Below are 19074 nucleotides of genomic sequence, written 5' to 3' on the forward strand. Positions count from 1 at the left end.
AAATTAATAAAATTTTTACCATTACAATATTTAAATATAAGTACCGGAAACTGCTAATATAGCACTATTTTACACCTTAAAATCCAAATTTTCACGGGGGAGGTACCCCGGACCCCCCACTTTAATACAGGGGGTGGTGGGGGGGGGGGGGCATGTTTCTTAACACCCCCCATACACAAATCCTGGCTACGCCACTGTGGTATCCTATTTTGGTATTTTCATAATTATCATCAAATCAGCTTTTTAATGGACTTACATTTATCCTTTAATACAAGGAATTACAGACATTATAATTGTGATCCAATCCGAAAATTAAACTCACCAGTACTTAAATAATTAAAGAAATAATTCAAATAATTAAAAATGGTTCGCGTAGAAATTCAGAGCATACAAGGGTCTTAAAATTGAAATAAGATTAAATAAAAAAAATTTATATGAGATCTAATGGATGACAAATTACTCAAATAAAATTTGATACTGGATGAAAATAAGGTTAGGAATTATTACGAAGAAAACATAAAGTATTTTTTATTAAGTTAGTCAACAATTCAAGATAATATAAAAAAAAATTGTAACCAAATTTTACACGTATGCTGTAAGCAGCATTGCAATGAGAAAAAATTAGGACTTTGCATTATTTGTGTTTTAAAATGAACTTTTTTACGAGTTTTGGAATACTAAGTACAAAAACTATGGATACAATTCAACCTGTACAGATATTTTCTTTTATTCTTCCTGTCGAGTTATGCTGTACATTGATTGATAAGTTGAATTATTCAGCTCGACAGAATGGAAACAAAGTGGACATGCTCAACTAAATGTCTCTAGGGAGAGTCCTGCGTAAAATATAATTACTACAGAAACAAGTAAATAACTATTATAAGTAAAGGAAGCATAAAATCATTAACATTAAGCCTTCTCCCCAATGCCTGTTTCCAATTGTAAAATGACATCAATAGTGCTACGAAACTTTCAAAGACTAACAAACATAATGGAGTCCCAACAGTTTGTGTTCATACATGTATTTTAAGTTCAAACTTTCAATAAACCTACCATAAATTCACAAACACATTAGTAGCATAGTTACCATTTTTTATTTTACATTAATTATTTTAAGTAAATGTAACAAAATAAAATAGCCTGTAAATAGCTTCTCACAGATGAATTCAATGTATCATCAAATAATTTGTTTGACTGAATTTCACAACAAAATATACTTAAGAATGGATTTTGAATAGTGTGTGTTCAGAGGTGTAGTTAAAATTACACTTTAAAGAAAACTTATCAGAAAAATGTGAACATGAAAAGAGCAATTCACTCGCATGTGTTCTTATACACTTTTAAGAATAACTTCACTAAACCAGCATGAAAAATTCAACAATATGATGGCCGTTCACCCATGTGTAGTCATTTTATATGATAAACCAAGCAACTCCTTCCACGACAATGACCAGAACAAAATGAACTTGACAGTTGCTTTTCACCAATGTGTATTTTGAAGTTTGCATACAAACAACCCTTTAAAGGAAACTTAAAAGTACATTCTGTCCAACAGAATGACTTCTCACCTGTTTTCTCAACTGCAAAATAAATGAACTCTTTTCAGTTAATGTATCAGAGCCGAATATAGACGTGTAGTGAATGTCACTATGAATAAATATATGTCACTGAAAATTTTTTTGTTATGAAAGCACTCTGTTATTTTAGTGCAAATAAAATGTGTGTAGTATTCTTATGTAAGCACACTTCTAAGCCATATTTACTTATTTAGTCATCAAAAATTATTTGTGAATTATTAGCTATCAGAATTTTTTTTTAAGAATTGAATGTTGTGTGTTTTTAAATGTCTGATAAGTGTCCTCTTTGTATAGAACTTTGCAAAACAGAAGGAACATGGGAATGGTTTTTCACCAGTGTGTGCTCTAAGGTGTACAATCAAAGGGTTCTTTTCTGTAAATTTAGAAGAACAATATGTACATGCGAATGGCTTCTCACCTGTGTGTGTTCTGAGGTGTACATTCAAATTATTCTTTTGAGTGAACGCAGCAGAACAAAATGTACATGAGAATGGCCTCTCACCAGTATGTGTTCTTATGTGTCTACTGAGTGAAGCCTGGTCACTGAACTTAACAAAACAAATTGAACATGAGAATGGCTTCTCACCGGTGTGTGTTCTGAGGTGTACAATCAAATGAGTCTTTTGAATGAACGCAGCAGAACAAAATGTACACGAGAATGGCCTCTCACCAGTATGTGTTCTTATGTGTCTCCTGAGTGAAGCCTGGTTACTGAACTTAACAAAACATAAAGAACATGAGAATGGCTTCTCACCTGTGTGTGTTCTGAAGTGTGTAATCAAATTATTCTTTTGAGTGAACGCAGCAGAACAATATGTACATGAGAATGGCCTCTCACCAGTATGTGTTTTTATGTGTCTACTGAGTGAAGCCTGGTCACTGAACTTAACAAAACAAATTGAACATGAGAATGGCTTCTCACCTGTGTGTGTTCTGAGGTGTCTAATCAAATTAATATTTTGAGTGAATTTAGCAGAACATTGAGAACATGAAAAAGACTTTACACCAGTGTGTGAACGTATGTGTCTGCTAAGGGATTTCTTTGTACTGAAATGAGCAGAACAGAAGGAACATGAAAATGGTTTTCTACCATTATGTGTTTTTATATGATTATTAAGTGAATTCTTTACACTAAACGTAGCTAAACAAATTGAACATGAGAATGGCCTCTCACCTGTGTGTGTTCTGAGGTGTGCAATTAAATGACTCTTTCGAGTGAACGAAGTAGAACATTGTGAACATGAGAATGCCTTTTCACTAGTGTGTGTTCTGAGGTGTGCAATTAAACGAGACTTTACAAAAAACTTGGCAGGACACTGTAAACATGAGAATGGCTTTTCACCAGTATGTGTTCTCCTGTGTATATTAAGTGATATACTTTCATCAAACTTAGCAGCACACTGTGAACATGAGAAGGATCTCCTAAAATGTTGTGTTTTATCAGTATTATTATCTAACTCACTAGGGTACATATTGTGATTCAACAATTGCTTCAGTCCTTGAGTTTTTTCCCCAAAACAAACAGCTTCCAGGTCCTTTTCATCCATAGTCCTTTCTTCCATTATGGACGGATATTCATTGCTTTCCACGAACACTACAAAAAATAATCAAAAAATTAGAATTTGGCACATTTGTAATCTCAAGTATGAGATACTACAGAAAATATGGCATTTTATGTTTAAGTGCAATGCAGCCACTGTCCAAATAATAAACCATCTTTAGAGGGAGAAATGCGATAGCTAACCTGCGATAACAATGCTTAAGATAATATATTTGTATGAGTGGTAAAAACAAGTTCGAAAAAATAGCCCAATATACTAACTCCAGTTTTATTTACTAATATTTACACTATTTGTTAAATTATAACACTTTTAACTGTCAATCCACAAAAGAATCACTCTTGCATTGAGTCCACAGTTTGCTCTCTCCACTGGAGCTCGGCTCGACGGAGGCTCTCTCCACTGCTTGTCTGTTACTGCGCTCCTCTGAGCCTGTGCCATGCTCACTCGCCGCCGCACGTACAACACCAGCCGCATACACCCGGACACACACAGCTCGTGGCTTGTCATCTGCCCTCGCTCACCCAAGGAGTCATTCACCCTCTTCACTTCATCGCTCTGCACACACACAACCAGCCTCTGTTACTCTCGCACCTCTCGCCACAGGTCGACACAGTCTTGAAAACCTGCCGGACTCGTGGCGCACCAAAGTGTCGCACAATCAGAATCCCCGACCTAACGCTCGAAAGTGCGAGAAAAATGGCATCCTTGTTATGCCACTTCTCGCCAACAGTGTATAGGACACGCAAAATGTACAAGACTACCTCCTGCCCCCTCCAAGGGTTCCTTGGGACAGAGGTATGGTTCACTGAGAGCAGTCCCCTAATGGATACCATACACGAGGAGGGGGAGGGTCGCAGCGCGCCACTTTGGCATTCTCGTAACAATACAAAAAGCAATGTAACACACAAAATATATGCTGTAAAAACCTGTCATCAGAAACCAGGCTCCTAATGGTGCCATCACTTATAAACATGTGATAGATAGATACCTTATGATACTGCATATCTATCTGAATAGAAAAGAAAAAAAATTTGGGCTTAACTCCTCGTAGACACTGTAGTGTTTACAGTTAGACGAGGGGGGAAATGATGGAAGAGGTTCATCAGATAATAACGGAGCGTAGTAGGAATAAATGCTTATATCTGCATACATGCATAATGGTTATTGGATGATGACACAACTGTTTTAAAAGACTGCTTGTGATCCTGTTCTCCCACACCTATAAAATAGGAGGGTAAGACACGGCACTAATATTAACGATGCATGTGGCAAAGAAAACGACAGCCAACTCATTCCTTCCACCAGCCCGTGCTTCCCGTTACGACAAGGGAATCTGTGCAGGTCGTTCACCGACTTGCCAGATGGTGACGCACACTAGCCACTCTATTACAAACAGTTTTGTAGCCAGACATTAGTCCTTTGTTGTACAGGCACTGTGCGTTTACTGTGTGTTTAACCAAAATTAATACAGATTAAGTTCTTACAGTGTTGCATGATTATAAACTGGTATAATTCTACATAGCCATATAGATGAAAAAAGAACATAACAGAACTGCCTTTACTTACTTGAAGAAGAAAGGTTTTTGATCAGAGTCTCCCCCCCACCACCTCACCACCAAAGGCATGAGGGGGAACCACCACTTGTAATGCACACTCTCTCACTTCAGGCTTATTTGCACACACCAGTGCCATGACAGTGTAATGGCCGGCTTGTGAATCCACTGAGAAGGTTGAAAATATTCTCCTAGGATTTGAAGGGTTTTTGTTTGCACTAGCCTGGCGTGTCTGTGCCACTGCTAACAGTTCTGGTGTCGTCACCATACCGTGACCGATGGATAATCGCGGACTATGTTATCTCGTTTCATGGTCATGCGACTGGTGGATATTTACGAGTGTTGTTGCCAGACAGCAGATGAAACACTGTTTATTACGAACGTAATTTGAGATCATGGTCGGTGAAGTTACGGGCCGGCCACAAACCTGTCACGTCACCGGTGTGTGTAAATCTGCCTTTCCTCGAGTACTTCCTCTCGCCCTCGCGTCTGACAAGGTCATCGGATTAATCTGTTTACAACCTTAACACTCGCCTTATCCAAGCTCTTATGGTGTTGATGTTTTGGCTGTATTGCGGTGCGTCATCCCACCGCCCAGCATGGCACGATCACCCAAGCTGTGCTCAGGTACAGTTATTAATACATTCTAACATTTGATATAACACTTGAGTGTCATAAAGTGTTCAATAACTGATGATGATAAAGGATGCTCTACAATTGCAAATCATCAACATCTTATCACTAACTTTTTTTTAAATTTCCCAAACTGTATGTCTTTCCAATGTTTTATCTTTTCAAACTTATTCAGGTACTTGAAACACATGTAGTGTAACCAATCAGGTGAAAGCACCACAGCATTAAAAGTTACAGTCAATTACAATAACCCTTATGGTTTCTGGGGTAACAATTAGTTTTAGAATATTCATGATTAAAAAAAAGGTGGAGATACATTTGCTTATGCAATATTACATGCACATTACATCCCATTTATATGCGAAACATCTAATAGTGTTCCTATATATCTTTTTTTACAGTGAACTGATATTGCACAAAAATAACCTGGACCCGAGAGGTTACATTACACATAAAATGATAGTATACTTACAATTCCTTTATAAGTTATAGAAAATAATTTAAAAAAATTTAATATTGTGTTCTTACAATTTCAACTATGAAGAAGCCTTAATACTGATAAAACTACCCTTTTACATCACATATTTTAAGGGTTGCCAAAGGATTAAGTGCTGATAATTCAGTTATCAAATATTAGTTTTTGGTCACTGTTACACAATATTACAAATTCAAACCTTGACAAAATTGCAAAAAATGCATTTATATTTACCGCACTAAAAACTGAGCTCATTTCAGGTCACGTAAATACGAGGAACCAACTATGTCCAGTGTATACTGGACCAGTTTCATAACGTACCACACAATGGGATGTAATGTGCATTAGTAGCTCTCACAGAACAGCAATGACTTCCCAAATTTACATTATGACAGCCCCTCATAAAGAACAAGAGTCCATGTGACAGTGAATCAATCCATGTTACAAAGGCCATTAAAGAAGTTTGAGAAAAAGGCACAAAAACTGTGAGGTGTACATATCACACACAACTAGCTGACCTACAAGCAGAGATGCCGCATAAAGAGATGGGGTATACAAACTCAATATCGCACCTGCAGATAACCACAACTTGCAAACATGAGTTCCTGTGGCCCTGACAAAGAATGACCCATGCCACTAAATGTTTCAGATGATAGCTGCACGATAAAAATTAATGCGCACGTCAAATCTTAACGCTATTACTCTTATTCACCTATCAGTACATGCCAAAGAAAAGGCTGGCATATCATTAAACCAATTCACTGATCCATGCATCACTAAAAGATAGTAGCACAAAAGAGCAGTATTTCTATCAATCGTACTTCCAAGCATAGCCAAAAAAAAAAAAAAAAAACGTTAAAATAGCTAACTAAACGTCCAAATGATCATTTCCCAGGGCAATTTGAAACATGATTTTACAATGTTACATGATGTGCAGTCCATGCACACGAGATCCCAACTCTGAAATTGTTTATTTGTTTGTAACAGAAAAGCCTAGTTTTAAGTACAATGTATTTTTGTGATATTGTATCCTAGTCGTGGAAGATGATTTGTGATTGGTCGGTGAGGTCATTCAGTTTCCTCCTTCCTGGGTGGCTGGAGGCAGTTTTGCCAACTTGCCAGTTCTCCGCTCGATGAGTACAAAGTAGGTTTCATTTGGCAGTGGCTCATGCCAATTAATGATTATGAATTAAGTGACAAATTGAATGGCTGTGGTACTGTCTTTAACTCTTTACGGAACGTGAGACGTGATTTAAAGTGAGTATTCAGAACAGTTTCGGCATTTTCAAAATAAATTAATGGAAATTTTCTTTAGAGCAGAAAAATTCAATTTTGTTGTTGCTATGGAAACCATGTGGAACTGTTATAAACATCATGTAATGGTGTACCTCGTGTATCCAATGGAAAAAAATAAATATACAAAAATTTACAACTACAAATCATCCTAACTTTGCATATAGGAAACTAAATTGGAAAAATTATAATATTTTCTGAATAGTTATCTATAGTGGTAGAAATTTCTTTTGAAGAGTATCTTGTTTCATTTTGCTTTTAGCTGGGTACAAACTGAGATGTAACAAAAGGACTGACTAAAAGACACAAATATTTTGTAGACACACAGTATTCTGTTACATTAACCACGTGTCTACTCAGTTGGTGAACAGAATGCCAAAGATCCAACATCACCACAAACTCTGGTACATTCACAAGAAACATTTCTGATATGTTGGAAAAGCTACACAAACAGTATCCTAACACTGCCCTGCCCTAGCAATGACACTGTCATGTTGCATATTTCATATAGCAGTCACGCATATCCTGATTCGTAAATCATCAGTTTGGTGTCATGTAAAATGCTATGTATGGGAAAAACAATAAGTCAACTGTTTTGTGTGAATTAAACTAGAGACTAAAAAAAATTAGTGAAACATATTATAGAATACAGCAGTTACCTTGCACAGTATGCCAATAAAATTGTTGTGGTTAAAAGAAGGGTATGCTTTTAGGGCTTGTGTTACCACATCCAAAATGTTTAACTTGAATGTGAGAACCCTCAAATGTTAGTAATTTATTGAACTATCATTGCATTTCATGCATCATTTAATACACATACAAAAATTTAAGTAAAAAATCATCTTTAAAACTTTTATTTTGATATAGGAGATGAAATCAAAATAAATGTATCTCATTAGGACCATGATAGAAGAGTAATTAATAGGAGCACTGTCTTTGTATAATGATTGAGTGGTAGATCAATAATGCTGTCATAAGATCCTGCCGCCTGTTTTCCGGGAGTTGGTTTAATAGTTTTCTAGGTTACTTGTGTGTTGTTTGGCAAAGTTGTACTTATCCCTGTTCTAAAAGTAGTTTACAACCCAATGAAACACCAGTGTAACATTACAAAATAGTATTTTCAGTGAAAGTTTTTAATCATTTACATCACATTGACACAAAATGGAATTACAAAAAATTTATCATTCTAAGCTTTATGCTTGAATTATGCTGAAAACAATATATCATCCTTCATGGAAAAAAAAAATTTGTTCATCTGGTTTATTTAATTAACTCAACAAACCATTTATATGACTTGCAGCAGATATGAAATTGTATGTAAAATGTTTGTCGCATTAGTACACTCTACAAGTAAGCATTTTACAAATAAAAATATCAAACACATTTTCTATACAAATTTTTTATTTTAGTTTTGTGTACAAATTTTTTATTTTGATACACAACTTTCAAACCTAATACACACAATAATATCTATTTACAATAGTTAGAGATATTACATTTCCCACAGCACTCGAGACAAAACGTTATAACATAACAGTAATAGGCTTTTAATACAGCACAATATTACCACGGCCAAGCCGGATTATCGAAAGTCAATATTGTTTTAATGGGAACACCAAATGTAAAAAGTAAAATGTAACCTGATACAAAACAGGAAACACTGAACTGAAATGGAGACCAACAGTAATGTAAAACTCTCAGCCAACAACCAGCAGTTTGGTCAACAGTTGGAATACACTTAAGTGTCTTTTGTCAAACAACAGCTGCAGTGAATGGCCTGTACCTGTTATAAATACACTGAAATTGCTTCAATGGCTACTTTTGTCAGTAAATATTTTTCTGTTCCTATTACTACAGACCAGACTCTATGGTTTTATTTTAATTCCAATTTAGTTTTAAAAACCAAGGATTTCGGTAATATTGTTTTTATTCTTATAAAAGATAAAACCAAGGTTATATCGTTCACTAGGAAATACCATCCGATTAAATATTCATACAAATTAGCGAATTCTATCATCTCTCAAGCCCACTACACAAAGGATCTCGGTATCATCCTTGATTCAAAACTATATTTCCATAAACATGTAGATTACTTATATTCCTATGCACGAAGAACTCTAGCGCTTATAAAATTTATTACTTCTTATGCAACCAACTCAGACTCACTTATCTCTCTTTACATGGCACTTATAAGATCAAAATTAGAATATGGCTCTGTTATCTGGAATGGTATCAACTTAACAGATACTGAAAAAATCGAAAGTATTCAAAATAAAGTTATAGATTTAATTATTACAAGGAATCTCCCACGCCCCATTTGGACACCTCTGGTAGACCGTAGGGCCTATCTTGATGCTCTTTTTGTTCATAACTGTTACATTCATAAATTCAGATGCCCTTATCTTCTTGAAAATACTGCCTTAAGAATTCCTCAATTCAATTCCCGCTTACGCTCTACTCTGTGTACTCTTATTACTAATAATGATATTATTTATAGACTTATAACAAATTACAATAATATATATTTGAATTCCAACAGTGTTTAATTATATATATTCTGATTTATGTCTGTCATAGCTATATTATTTTTCCTTCAATATCTCTTTACATTTAATAATTTGATTTTACCTGTATTAATTATGTTTGTATTTGTTTTTTATTTTTGTTAATGACCTAGTTGTTATTGTTCTTATTTCTATATATCTTTGTTTGTCTTGTTTATGTATTTGTGTTTCTGTGTTGTTATAAGCTTTTTTTTTTTTGTGTTTTCTGTATTTTGTATTTTTTTTTTTTTTTTCGTGCCCACCATAAAAGTGTTTCAGCTGTCGGTGGGCATGTCACAAATACAAATAAATAAAAAATAAAAAAAAAATAAATAAAAAAAATGTTTTGTTAAACTTACTCAACCAAAAAGGTGTAAAATTTCCATGCTACATTTTTATGGTAAATTATTTTTGATAAATTGGTCAAAACAGATACATTCAGAACAATAAAATAAATAGTAAGAATTTATGGATCAAAATTGATTCAATAAGTGATTAATAATAAAACAAATTAAATTAATTTTTATTAAATGTTTACACATTCTAAGAAAAAATAATTTCTAACATTTTTTTAACATGACATAATTAGTTTAATTTATAACAGTGTTTCTCGCACAAAAAAAAATTCAAATATAAATCAATAAAGAGTTTTTCAACACAGTTGTAAAATATTATTCACAATTTCTATGTTTGAATTTTAATTTGTCAAGACTCTAAAAGCTTACACCGTATAGCAAACAGAATAATAAAAAAATTTATTGACAAACTTTCTTAACATATTCATACATACTACAGTCTCACAAGTTAATTCATTTTGTACAAACAGTTTTGCATCACATATTTACTATTGCATGCAAAACACTAATAAATATATACAAACTTTCCTATGCCTATAATAATTACACTACACAGATCTCTTATTCCCATTACACTTCACAGCCAACATGGCTGACTGCAAATCACACAACAGTGTTCTACCCTGTACAGTTATAGAGCTGAGTGGTTCTTGAAACAAGCTAGCGGTCCACAGGACTACATGGCTGCCTCCAGTTTTATATATGATACAGTAACTGAGTGAAATATCATGGAGGTATTCACGACACACCCAATAATGTGTAAACACAGCCTGTTACATAATTTGGAAATATTTTAAAACACTTTTTAGGAGACATTGAACGAGACAGATAAGTATCCTACAGCCAGTGACTTGAAACTTTAAAATTTCTCAAAATATAATACGGGAGAAAATGTTTTGAGCCAATTATTAGACGTTAGTTTGAAAAAAACAAGAACATTATTTTAAAGTTTGTTGGACTATTCAATCCAGCTCATTCCAAATGAAATTAAGTTCTTACCTACACTTGGCATCTGATGAACATGCAGTGTACGTACTTACATTGTTGTTGTCTATTTAACTTTAATTCTGAAATATCTTTAATGGGCTGAACATACAAGCAATAGCTAGCTACGCCAAATCATATTCATGCAGTACACAACATTTTATTTACCTTAAACTGCTACACTTTGAGCCACTAATACCATCAACTCGTTTCATTGCATGAAGGTTTTTAATTATGATGGCATAATGTTTAATTTTGAGCACTCTCTCCCCCCAATTACTACATTCATTATAAACTTAAGTTTGAGCATTTGTTTGGCCACTCATTCCAAATAAATCAAGTGTACTTAGCAAGGGTGCTCCATGTGGAGTGAAGAGGGGTCAGTTGCCACACTTCTATGGAAGGGGGGAGGAAATATGAAGCAAGCAGCAATATTTAAACAATTTGTAACTAATCTTCAAACTACATATAAATTATTTTAATAAAGGTGATTCTTTCTTTTATTATTACTGTAATGTGACCATTAAAAGGGGTTTGATTCTGAAATGTGTGTGTTGATTGGGTTACAGCTTGGTAATTAAGTACATTAACGGTATCCTGTTCCCACTTCTAAAGAGTTATTCATTAGTATAGCTTTTTAACTGACTTACATTTATCATTGAATACAAGTAACTACAGACAGGGCCGGATTTAGGGGAGGGCAACTGGGGCGAGGGCGAGGGCGAGGGCCCCCCACAATAGAGACTTCGGAAAAAAAAATCTTTTAAATTTCGACAAGTAAACACTAGTAAACATCTTTTCCGTTGATACTCTTTTTTCGCTTTTTTACCTTTACCTACAGTACTTTGTACATACATGATTATATTATTGTTAAATATTAACAGAAATAATTTATCTATATTTGTTCACTCCAATCAGGCAATCAGTAAAATATTGAAATGCCTATTCAGCCTATTCCCCGTATTTGCGTGTCGATACGAGATATGACGGTACCTGTTTCCCTGTTTTTTTTCTGTACGATCCGTCGTAGCGTTGACAAGTGTCCACTGAGTGGCGTGCTTGTAGCAGGGAATCCCGGAATTTGATACATTCTCGTGCGTCTGAGAAGCTACGAACTTACGAACATTGTGCAACAAATGTAGATCCTTTCGAATTTTTACGGACGTGAGTATTTTCATCGTTATCTTGTAATCTACAATATAAACCGAATGTCGTATTTGATTGTGCAATTACGAAACGTGTTTTTTTTTCCTTAACATATAATAACATATATGAAATATATGCAGAGAACAAGAACATAAAAAATGGTTACGGAGAGGTTATGATTTATTTATTTTTTATCATGCGTTTGTTTGGTTCTGCGTGGGTTAATTATTTAATCATTGAGGCAACTGGAATATCATGTTCACATGCAATATTTAATAGGTAAAGTAACATTTGCTAATGTAATTTTGAAATAATTTTCCTCAATTCACTTCTGTTCATGTCTCTTATTTTTTGAGTGCATGCACATAACTGGACAGGTTTCAATACACAGCTAACAGCTTCTCTATTCTTTTCGACTTCCATGTGCACTGCTCGTAACTCTTTTTTGTGTTTCTGCTAATATTTTCTTTTCCTCGACTATCACCTACACAACTATTTTCCTGTTGGTTAAGGGCTTTTTCAGGCGCATGTTTACGTTTTCTTAACATTTCTTTTATAGCGGAATCATGAGTGATCGCCACAAAACTCCTCGAGTTTTTTGCTAGTGGCTCTCAGAAGAGGAAATTGCAAGCAGAACGTATCAAGAAATCCAAAGAATCTTTAGCTAAAACACCCAAATTGACTGGTTTTTTTACGTCGTCAAATAAAGAAGAACTCCATCTAGATCCTAAAAAAACAGCAGGAGATTCAACAGTAGATGGAGATGTGGTCGATAGTATTCAAGATCATCCTGACGCTGAGGTTTCATCAGGCGACACCAAACAATTTTCTATAACTGAATATCAGATCCAAGAGGAAGCCAAATTTTGCGGTCTCAAAGATGATATAGGTCTTTGGCCTGCTAAGATAACAAAGGAAATGATCTAATATTGGGCGAAAAAAGGTTCCACAGAACTTCAAAATTGTGATCAAGTATCTCTGCAAAATTCAGTTTATCAAGATCAGCCACGAGATAATTCCAACTTTGTTCGAAAATGTACAAAGAACATGTTAACACGCCGTAATAAAAATCAAGAGACCGTCAATCGATTCTGGCTTTGCTTTTCTCCAACTACGGGGAAAATATATTGTTATGCGTGTAAATTAATGTCCACTCAAAACACTCAACTCAGTGGAGAAGGCTTCAGTGACTGGAAGCATGCATCCGATCGTCTATATGAACATGAGATTTCGAAGATTAATTTGGAATCAGTAATGAGTTTAGTTCAACGGGGAAAAGTCACTGGACGCATCGATCAAGAGCTAGCGATGCAAGAGGCACAACAAATCGAGTATTGGCAAAAAATTTTCAGAATTATCGTTAGTACCATCAAATTCATTGCTGAACGCGGATTAGCCTTTCGAGGTGACAATGAAATTGTTGGCTCACCAAGAAATGGAAATTTCCTGGGAATTTTGGAATTGCTAGCAGAGTATGAACCAATCCTGGCAACCCATTTGAAAGAGCATGCAAACAAAGGGAGTGGTCATGTCAGTTACCTTTCGTCCACGATTTGCGAAGAACTGATCAGTTCTATGGGTGATAAAGTACTAACTGAAATAGTATCCAGGATAAAAAAATTCAAATATTATTCTGTATCAGTGGACTCTACTCCCGACGAATCTCATATCAATCAACTAACTATAGTTGTTCGATATATGGAAGGATCGACGCCAAAAGAAAGATTTCTCACCTTTTTACCAAACTTCGGTCATACTGGCAAAGCCACAGCAAACGCTCTGCTCAAATTTTTAGGTGACCATCAAATAGACATCATGGATTGCCGCGGCCAATCATATGACAATGCTGCAAACATAAGTGGCCAATACAAAGGGATGCAGGCTCTTATTTTGGAGAAAAATCATTTATCGGCGTTTGTACCTTGTTGTGGTCATTCTCTCAATTTAGTGGGAAAGGCAGCTGCTAACTCTTGTCCATCGACTGTTCAATTCTTTGGTTTCGTGCATAATTTATATACGTTTTTCACAGCAAGTACAGACTGATACCGAATTCTGATTGAGAAATTATCGAAGAAAAAAAGCAGACAGTTTTATGTGTTGAAAAAGCTTAGCGAAACTCATTGGTCTTGTCGAGCTGAAGCTACGAAAGCAATAGTCGACGGCTATTCGGAAATCGCAGAAGCTCTAACCAGCATATCTTCCGATAAAGAGAAAAAAGACATCATGAGGAATGAAGCAACGCATCTTTTACAGAAGATGAGTGGTCTCGCAACCGCTTTCTTTGCAATCTTTTGGAACGACATCTTGGAGCGATTCAACGCTACAAACAAGATGTTGCAAGACCCGAAAATGATTCTTGAATCGGCAATGCGTGCACTAGAATCATTGAAATCATTCGTGGAATCCAAACGAAACGATTTTGATAAATACGAGGAAGCAGCCAAAAAAATATCTCATACTGACCAATACGTACAATCACGCACCAGAACAAGAAATGTGAGGTTTAATCCACTCGATTACGGGCATGGGCAAGCACAATATGCAAATCTGTCACCCAAGGAGAAATACAAAGTATCCGCCTCCATCCCAGTGGTTGACCAGCTATATGTTTCTCTTACTGAAAGATTGCATGCCTATGAAGCTGTACGTTCGAGATTTGGATTTCTTAATCACATCGAGAAGATGGATGCTGAAAATTTGCACGCTGCAGCAGAGGCATTGGTGAAAGTTTATACGGATGATTTAGAGCCTAGTCTCGGTAATGAATTGGTTCAATTTGTGTCTTTGATTGACTCATACAAAAAGGACTATGGAAAAGACCAATCTCCGGAACTATTTTACTACCAAATTCTTGCAGATCAAAATTTCAGAGCTACATTTCCAAACCTTGAAATTGCATTGAGAATGTATTTGGTTTTGATGGTTTCAAATTGCACTGGAGAGCGCTCATTTTCAAAAATGAAAATTATAAAAAATAAGGTCCGAACCACGATGGGACAAAACCATTTATCGAAGCTTTCTCTCCTGAGCATTGAAAGCAATTTACTCCGGGAATTGTATTTCAGCGAAATCATCAACGATTTTTCGACGAAAAAAGCTCGGAAGGTTCCGTTCATTAACACTAAAATTTAATTTCATATAATTCTTGTCTAGTATTTAAATATATGAAAATATAATGCATATGACTAAATATTGTTGTCAAAAGCAGTTTAGTACTTACAAATTATCTTGAAAATTAAATTGAATTTCAAAATAATAATGTAATTTAATATGGGCCATATATTACTCACATAAAACAAGATACGGAACAGAAAAAAATGCTAGGAATCATTTAGAAAAACACATTAAGTTAACTGTATTAAATAGCCTAAATAAAGAAGATTCCAAAAGAAAAAATGGCGACCTTAATTTGAATATAATTCTGTTGGCAGCATTACATTGAGTAAAGCAGCTGCTAATATGAGAGTAATTGTACTTCAAAAATAGTATTTGTACTCTGCCTTACTTGTCTTTTTAAGATTCAAATGTTCACCTGAAATTTTGAAATGGTCACAATGAATGATACCTGAATAGCTCAACCTGTACAATTATTTTCTTTCATTATTCCTGTCCAGTTATGCTGTGTTGATTATCAGCTAAATTATTCACCCCAGCAGAATGAAAACAAGGTGGATAGTATGATCTAGATATCACTTCTAGGGAGAACCCAGCGTAACAAAGTCTTATCATCAGTATGGATACTACAGATACAAGTCAATAACTAGTACATATAAGTGAAGGAAGCTGAAAATTATTTACTCTTATGAGCCATCTTTCCAATGCCCCAATGACAATACTACATCACATCTTTGGAAGGTTATATATATATACACACACACACACACACATATATATATATATATATATATATATAACAAGCCTAGCATAAAAAACAAACATGTGAATAATATTATCAAAATATTATTTCATTTTATCAAACATTAAATAATAAACAAAAACATAAACTAATATGAAAATGGATTCTCACCAACTAAATTCTGTGTATCATAATTGGACTAAATTTCACAGCAAAGTATACAGAACAATGTGAACTTACCACAGAACCCATCATGACAACTTGTACAAGACTATGGTTTTTTACCCATGTGTCATCTTATATATGATAACTAAGCAAACTCCTTCTACGATAATTACCAGAACAACATGAGAATGGCTTCTAACATGTGTGTATTCTGAAGTATGCATAAAAACTACCCTTTAAAGTAAACTTAACAGTACATTTTGAACATGAGAATTGCTTCTCACCTATTTTCTGACATTTAAAGTAAAATTTTAAAAAAAATCTTCTTAGTTAATGCAGCAGACCTGAACAAACATGTGTAGTGAATATCATTGAAGAAATATATTTGTCATTAAAATTTTTGTTGGTTTAAAAGGCATGCTGTTTAGTTGTTTAGTACATTAATATTGGTAAAGTACTCTCTATGAAAGCACAATGTCTTTGAAGTCATTTTACTTTCTGCTACAAATAATTATACTTCCATATATAACAAATTGACAGTTCTAGGTCATATTTATTTAGCTATCACAAATAATTAGTGGATTATTGACATTTGTGAGTTCTTATGTGTCTCCTAAGTGAACTATTTTCAATGAACTTAGCAGAACATTGAGAACATGAAAATGGCTTTTCACCAGTGTGTATTCTTAAGTGTGCAATCAAATGGCACTTTTGAGTAAATTTAGAAGAACAATATGAACATGAAAATGGCTTCTCACCAGTATGTGATCTTATATGGGTTACTAATGAACTTTTAACATAGAATTTAGCAGAACAATGAGAACATGAGAATTGCTTTTCACCAATGTGTGATAGTATGTGTATGCCAAGTGTCTTCTTTGTATAGTATTTAGCCGAACAGAAGGAACATGAGAATGGTTTTTCACCAGTATGTGTACTTATATGATAATTAAGTGAATTCTTTACAGTGAATCTAGCAGAACAAAATGAACATGAGAATGGCTTCTCACCTGTGTGTGTTCTGAGGTGTCTCTTCAAATTGGCCTTTTGAACGAATGCAGTAGAACAAAATGAACATGAGAATGGCTTCTCACCTGTGTGTGTTCTGAGGTGTCTCTTCAATTTGGCCTTTTGAACGAATGCAGTAGAACAAAATGAACATGAGAATGGCTTTACATCAGTGTGTTTTCTGAGGTGTGCAGTCAAATGTTTCTTTGCAGTAAATTTTGAAGAACAATGTGAACATGAGAATGGCATCTCACCAGTGTGTGTTCTCACATGTACCTTAAAATCATCATTTCTACTAAACTTAGCTGAACAAAATGAACATGAGAATGGCTTCTCACCAGTATGAATACTACTATGTATCTTAAGTAAACTACTCTCATTGAACTTAGCAGAACACTGTAAACATGAAAATGATCTAATTTGTTTCGTATTATTGGTTTTACTATCTAACTCACTGCGGCACAACTCGTTCAGTCCTTGTGTCTTACCCCCCAAATGAACAGGTTCAGAGTCCTTCTCGTCCTTAGACCTTTCTTCCATCATGTACGGCAAGTTATTTCTTTCCACGGACACTACAAAAAAAAAATAGGAATGTTTTACATTTGTAATTAATGTACAAAATGCTTCAGAAACTATATCATTTTATGGTTATATGTATACAGGCATTCAATGTGTGAAAAGCAGTATTTGCTCAAATAATAAACAACCTAAAGAAGAAATAGCCAAGGCTAATATGTAATAAAAATGCTTAGGATAATATATTGTTATACATGAGAAATACAGGTTCAAAAAGGATAGCCCAATTTACTAAAAAGAATTTTATTTATTAACTAATATTTACACTTTTAGTAGAATTTTAACAATTTAACTATCCACAAATTAATCAACTCTTACATTGAGTTCACAGTTTGCTCTCTCCACTGCTCGTCTCTTACTGCGCACAGTTGTGCCAACACGCTGCCTCGCAGTGCTCACTCGTTCACTCGTTCACCTCGCACACAACACTGCCTGGATTCTTCGGTCCCCGATGCACCGATCTTCACTCGAAACTCATGGCTCACTCACCACCTTCACTTCACTGCTGTCACATGTCACTCTTGAACCTCGCGCGCATGCACACATGCCGGTGTCGTCACCAGACTCTGTTACTCCCGCACTACTTGTCTCAGGTTGGCCTCCGTCTTAAACACCTGCCACCTCGTAGCCCTCCGGTGTTTCCTCATCAGAATCCCCACCTCGACACTCAAAGGCGCTAGAACAATGGTGTTCTTGTTACACCATTTCTGTCGACTATGCACGGGCTCTGCGAGAAAGAGATATGGTTTACAGGATGCAGACCCTGGAAGCAGGACGGAGGAGAGGGACAAGACGGGCATCACCTGGATCGCAGCGGGGTTTACCCAGAGATGGGCACGGCTAGCTTGCCTGCTGTCTCGTTACAATACTGTTACCACCTGTGTGGGGAGAACTGAGTGCGTAAGGGTTAGCCCAATTCAGGTTTATTAATTACTAATATTTATAATACTAATAAATAATAGTACTTAAAAAATTGGTTGTCTGTAAAGTCGGTTTACGGACGATAGTTTAACGTGACGTCATAACAAAACATTGATGAAATGATTGCGTACTTTTATGAATAAAATTGAATCATTTTTATTTTAATAATAAAAGAATACATACTTGAAATTATACTAGTAATCAGATTTTTAAAATGCAAGAATAATTAACCTTTATTGCCGAAATTGTTGTTGTAATAAGCAATGAAAACCACATTAACTTTTCACTTCACTTTATAAACAGTCCACGAAACAGTTCACGTGTAGATAAATTGTAATTAATTTTAAAAACTGGTGTTTAGCTATAAAGTTTAAATATAATTATGAACAAGTTTTCATATAAATAAACAGTAATCAAATATCTATC

General features: G+C 35.0%; 1 protein-coding gene across 13 annotated transcripts in view; it reads right to left on the minus strand.

The window, feature by feature from the left end:
- Positions 1 to 630: 630 nt before the first annotated feature.
- Positions 631 to 19074, minus strand: part of LOC134538481 (gastrula zinc finger protein XlCGF57.1-like) — a 145702-nt gene continuing 127258 nt past the window's right edge. For 8 of the 13 annotated variants that reach the window (XM_063379826.1, XM_063379824.1, XM_063379827.1 and 5 more), the window contains one exon: positions 631 to 3171. In XM_063379826.1, coding sequence (XP_063235896.1) covers positions 1796 to 3171 — 1376 coding nt within the window. In that variant the 3' untranslated portion in view covers positions 631 to 1795. Of the gene's footprint in view, positions 3172 to 8476; positions 17724 to 19074 lie in introns of those variants that run through there. The other 5 variants (XM_063379828.1, XM_063379820.1, XM_063379821.1 and 2 more) reach the window with 1 other exon arrangement.

This window comes from Bacillus rossius, chromosome 13 (genome assembly GCF_032445375.1).
Source record: "Bacillus rossius redtenbacheri isolate Brsri chromosome 13, Brsri_v3, whole genome shotgun sequence".
Classification (NCBI taxonomy): Eukaryota; Metazoa; Arthropoda; class Insecta; order Phasmatodea; family Bacillidae; genus Bacillus; species Bacillus rossius.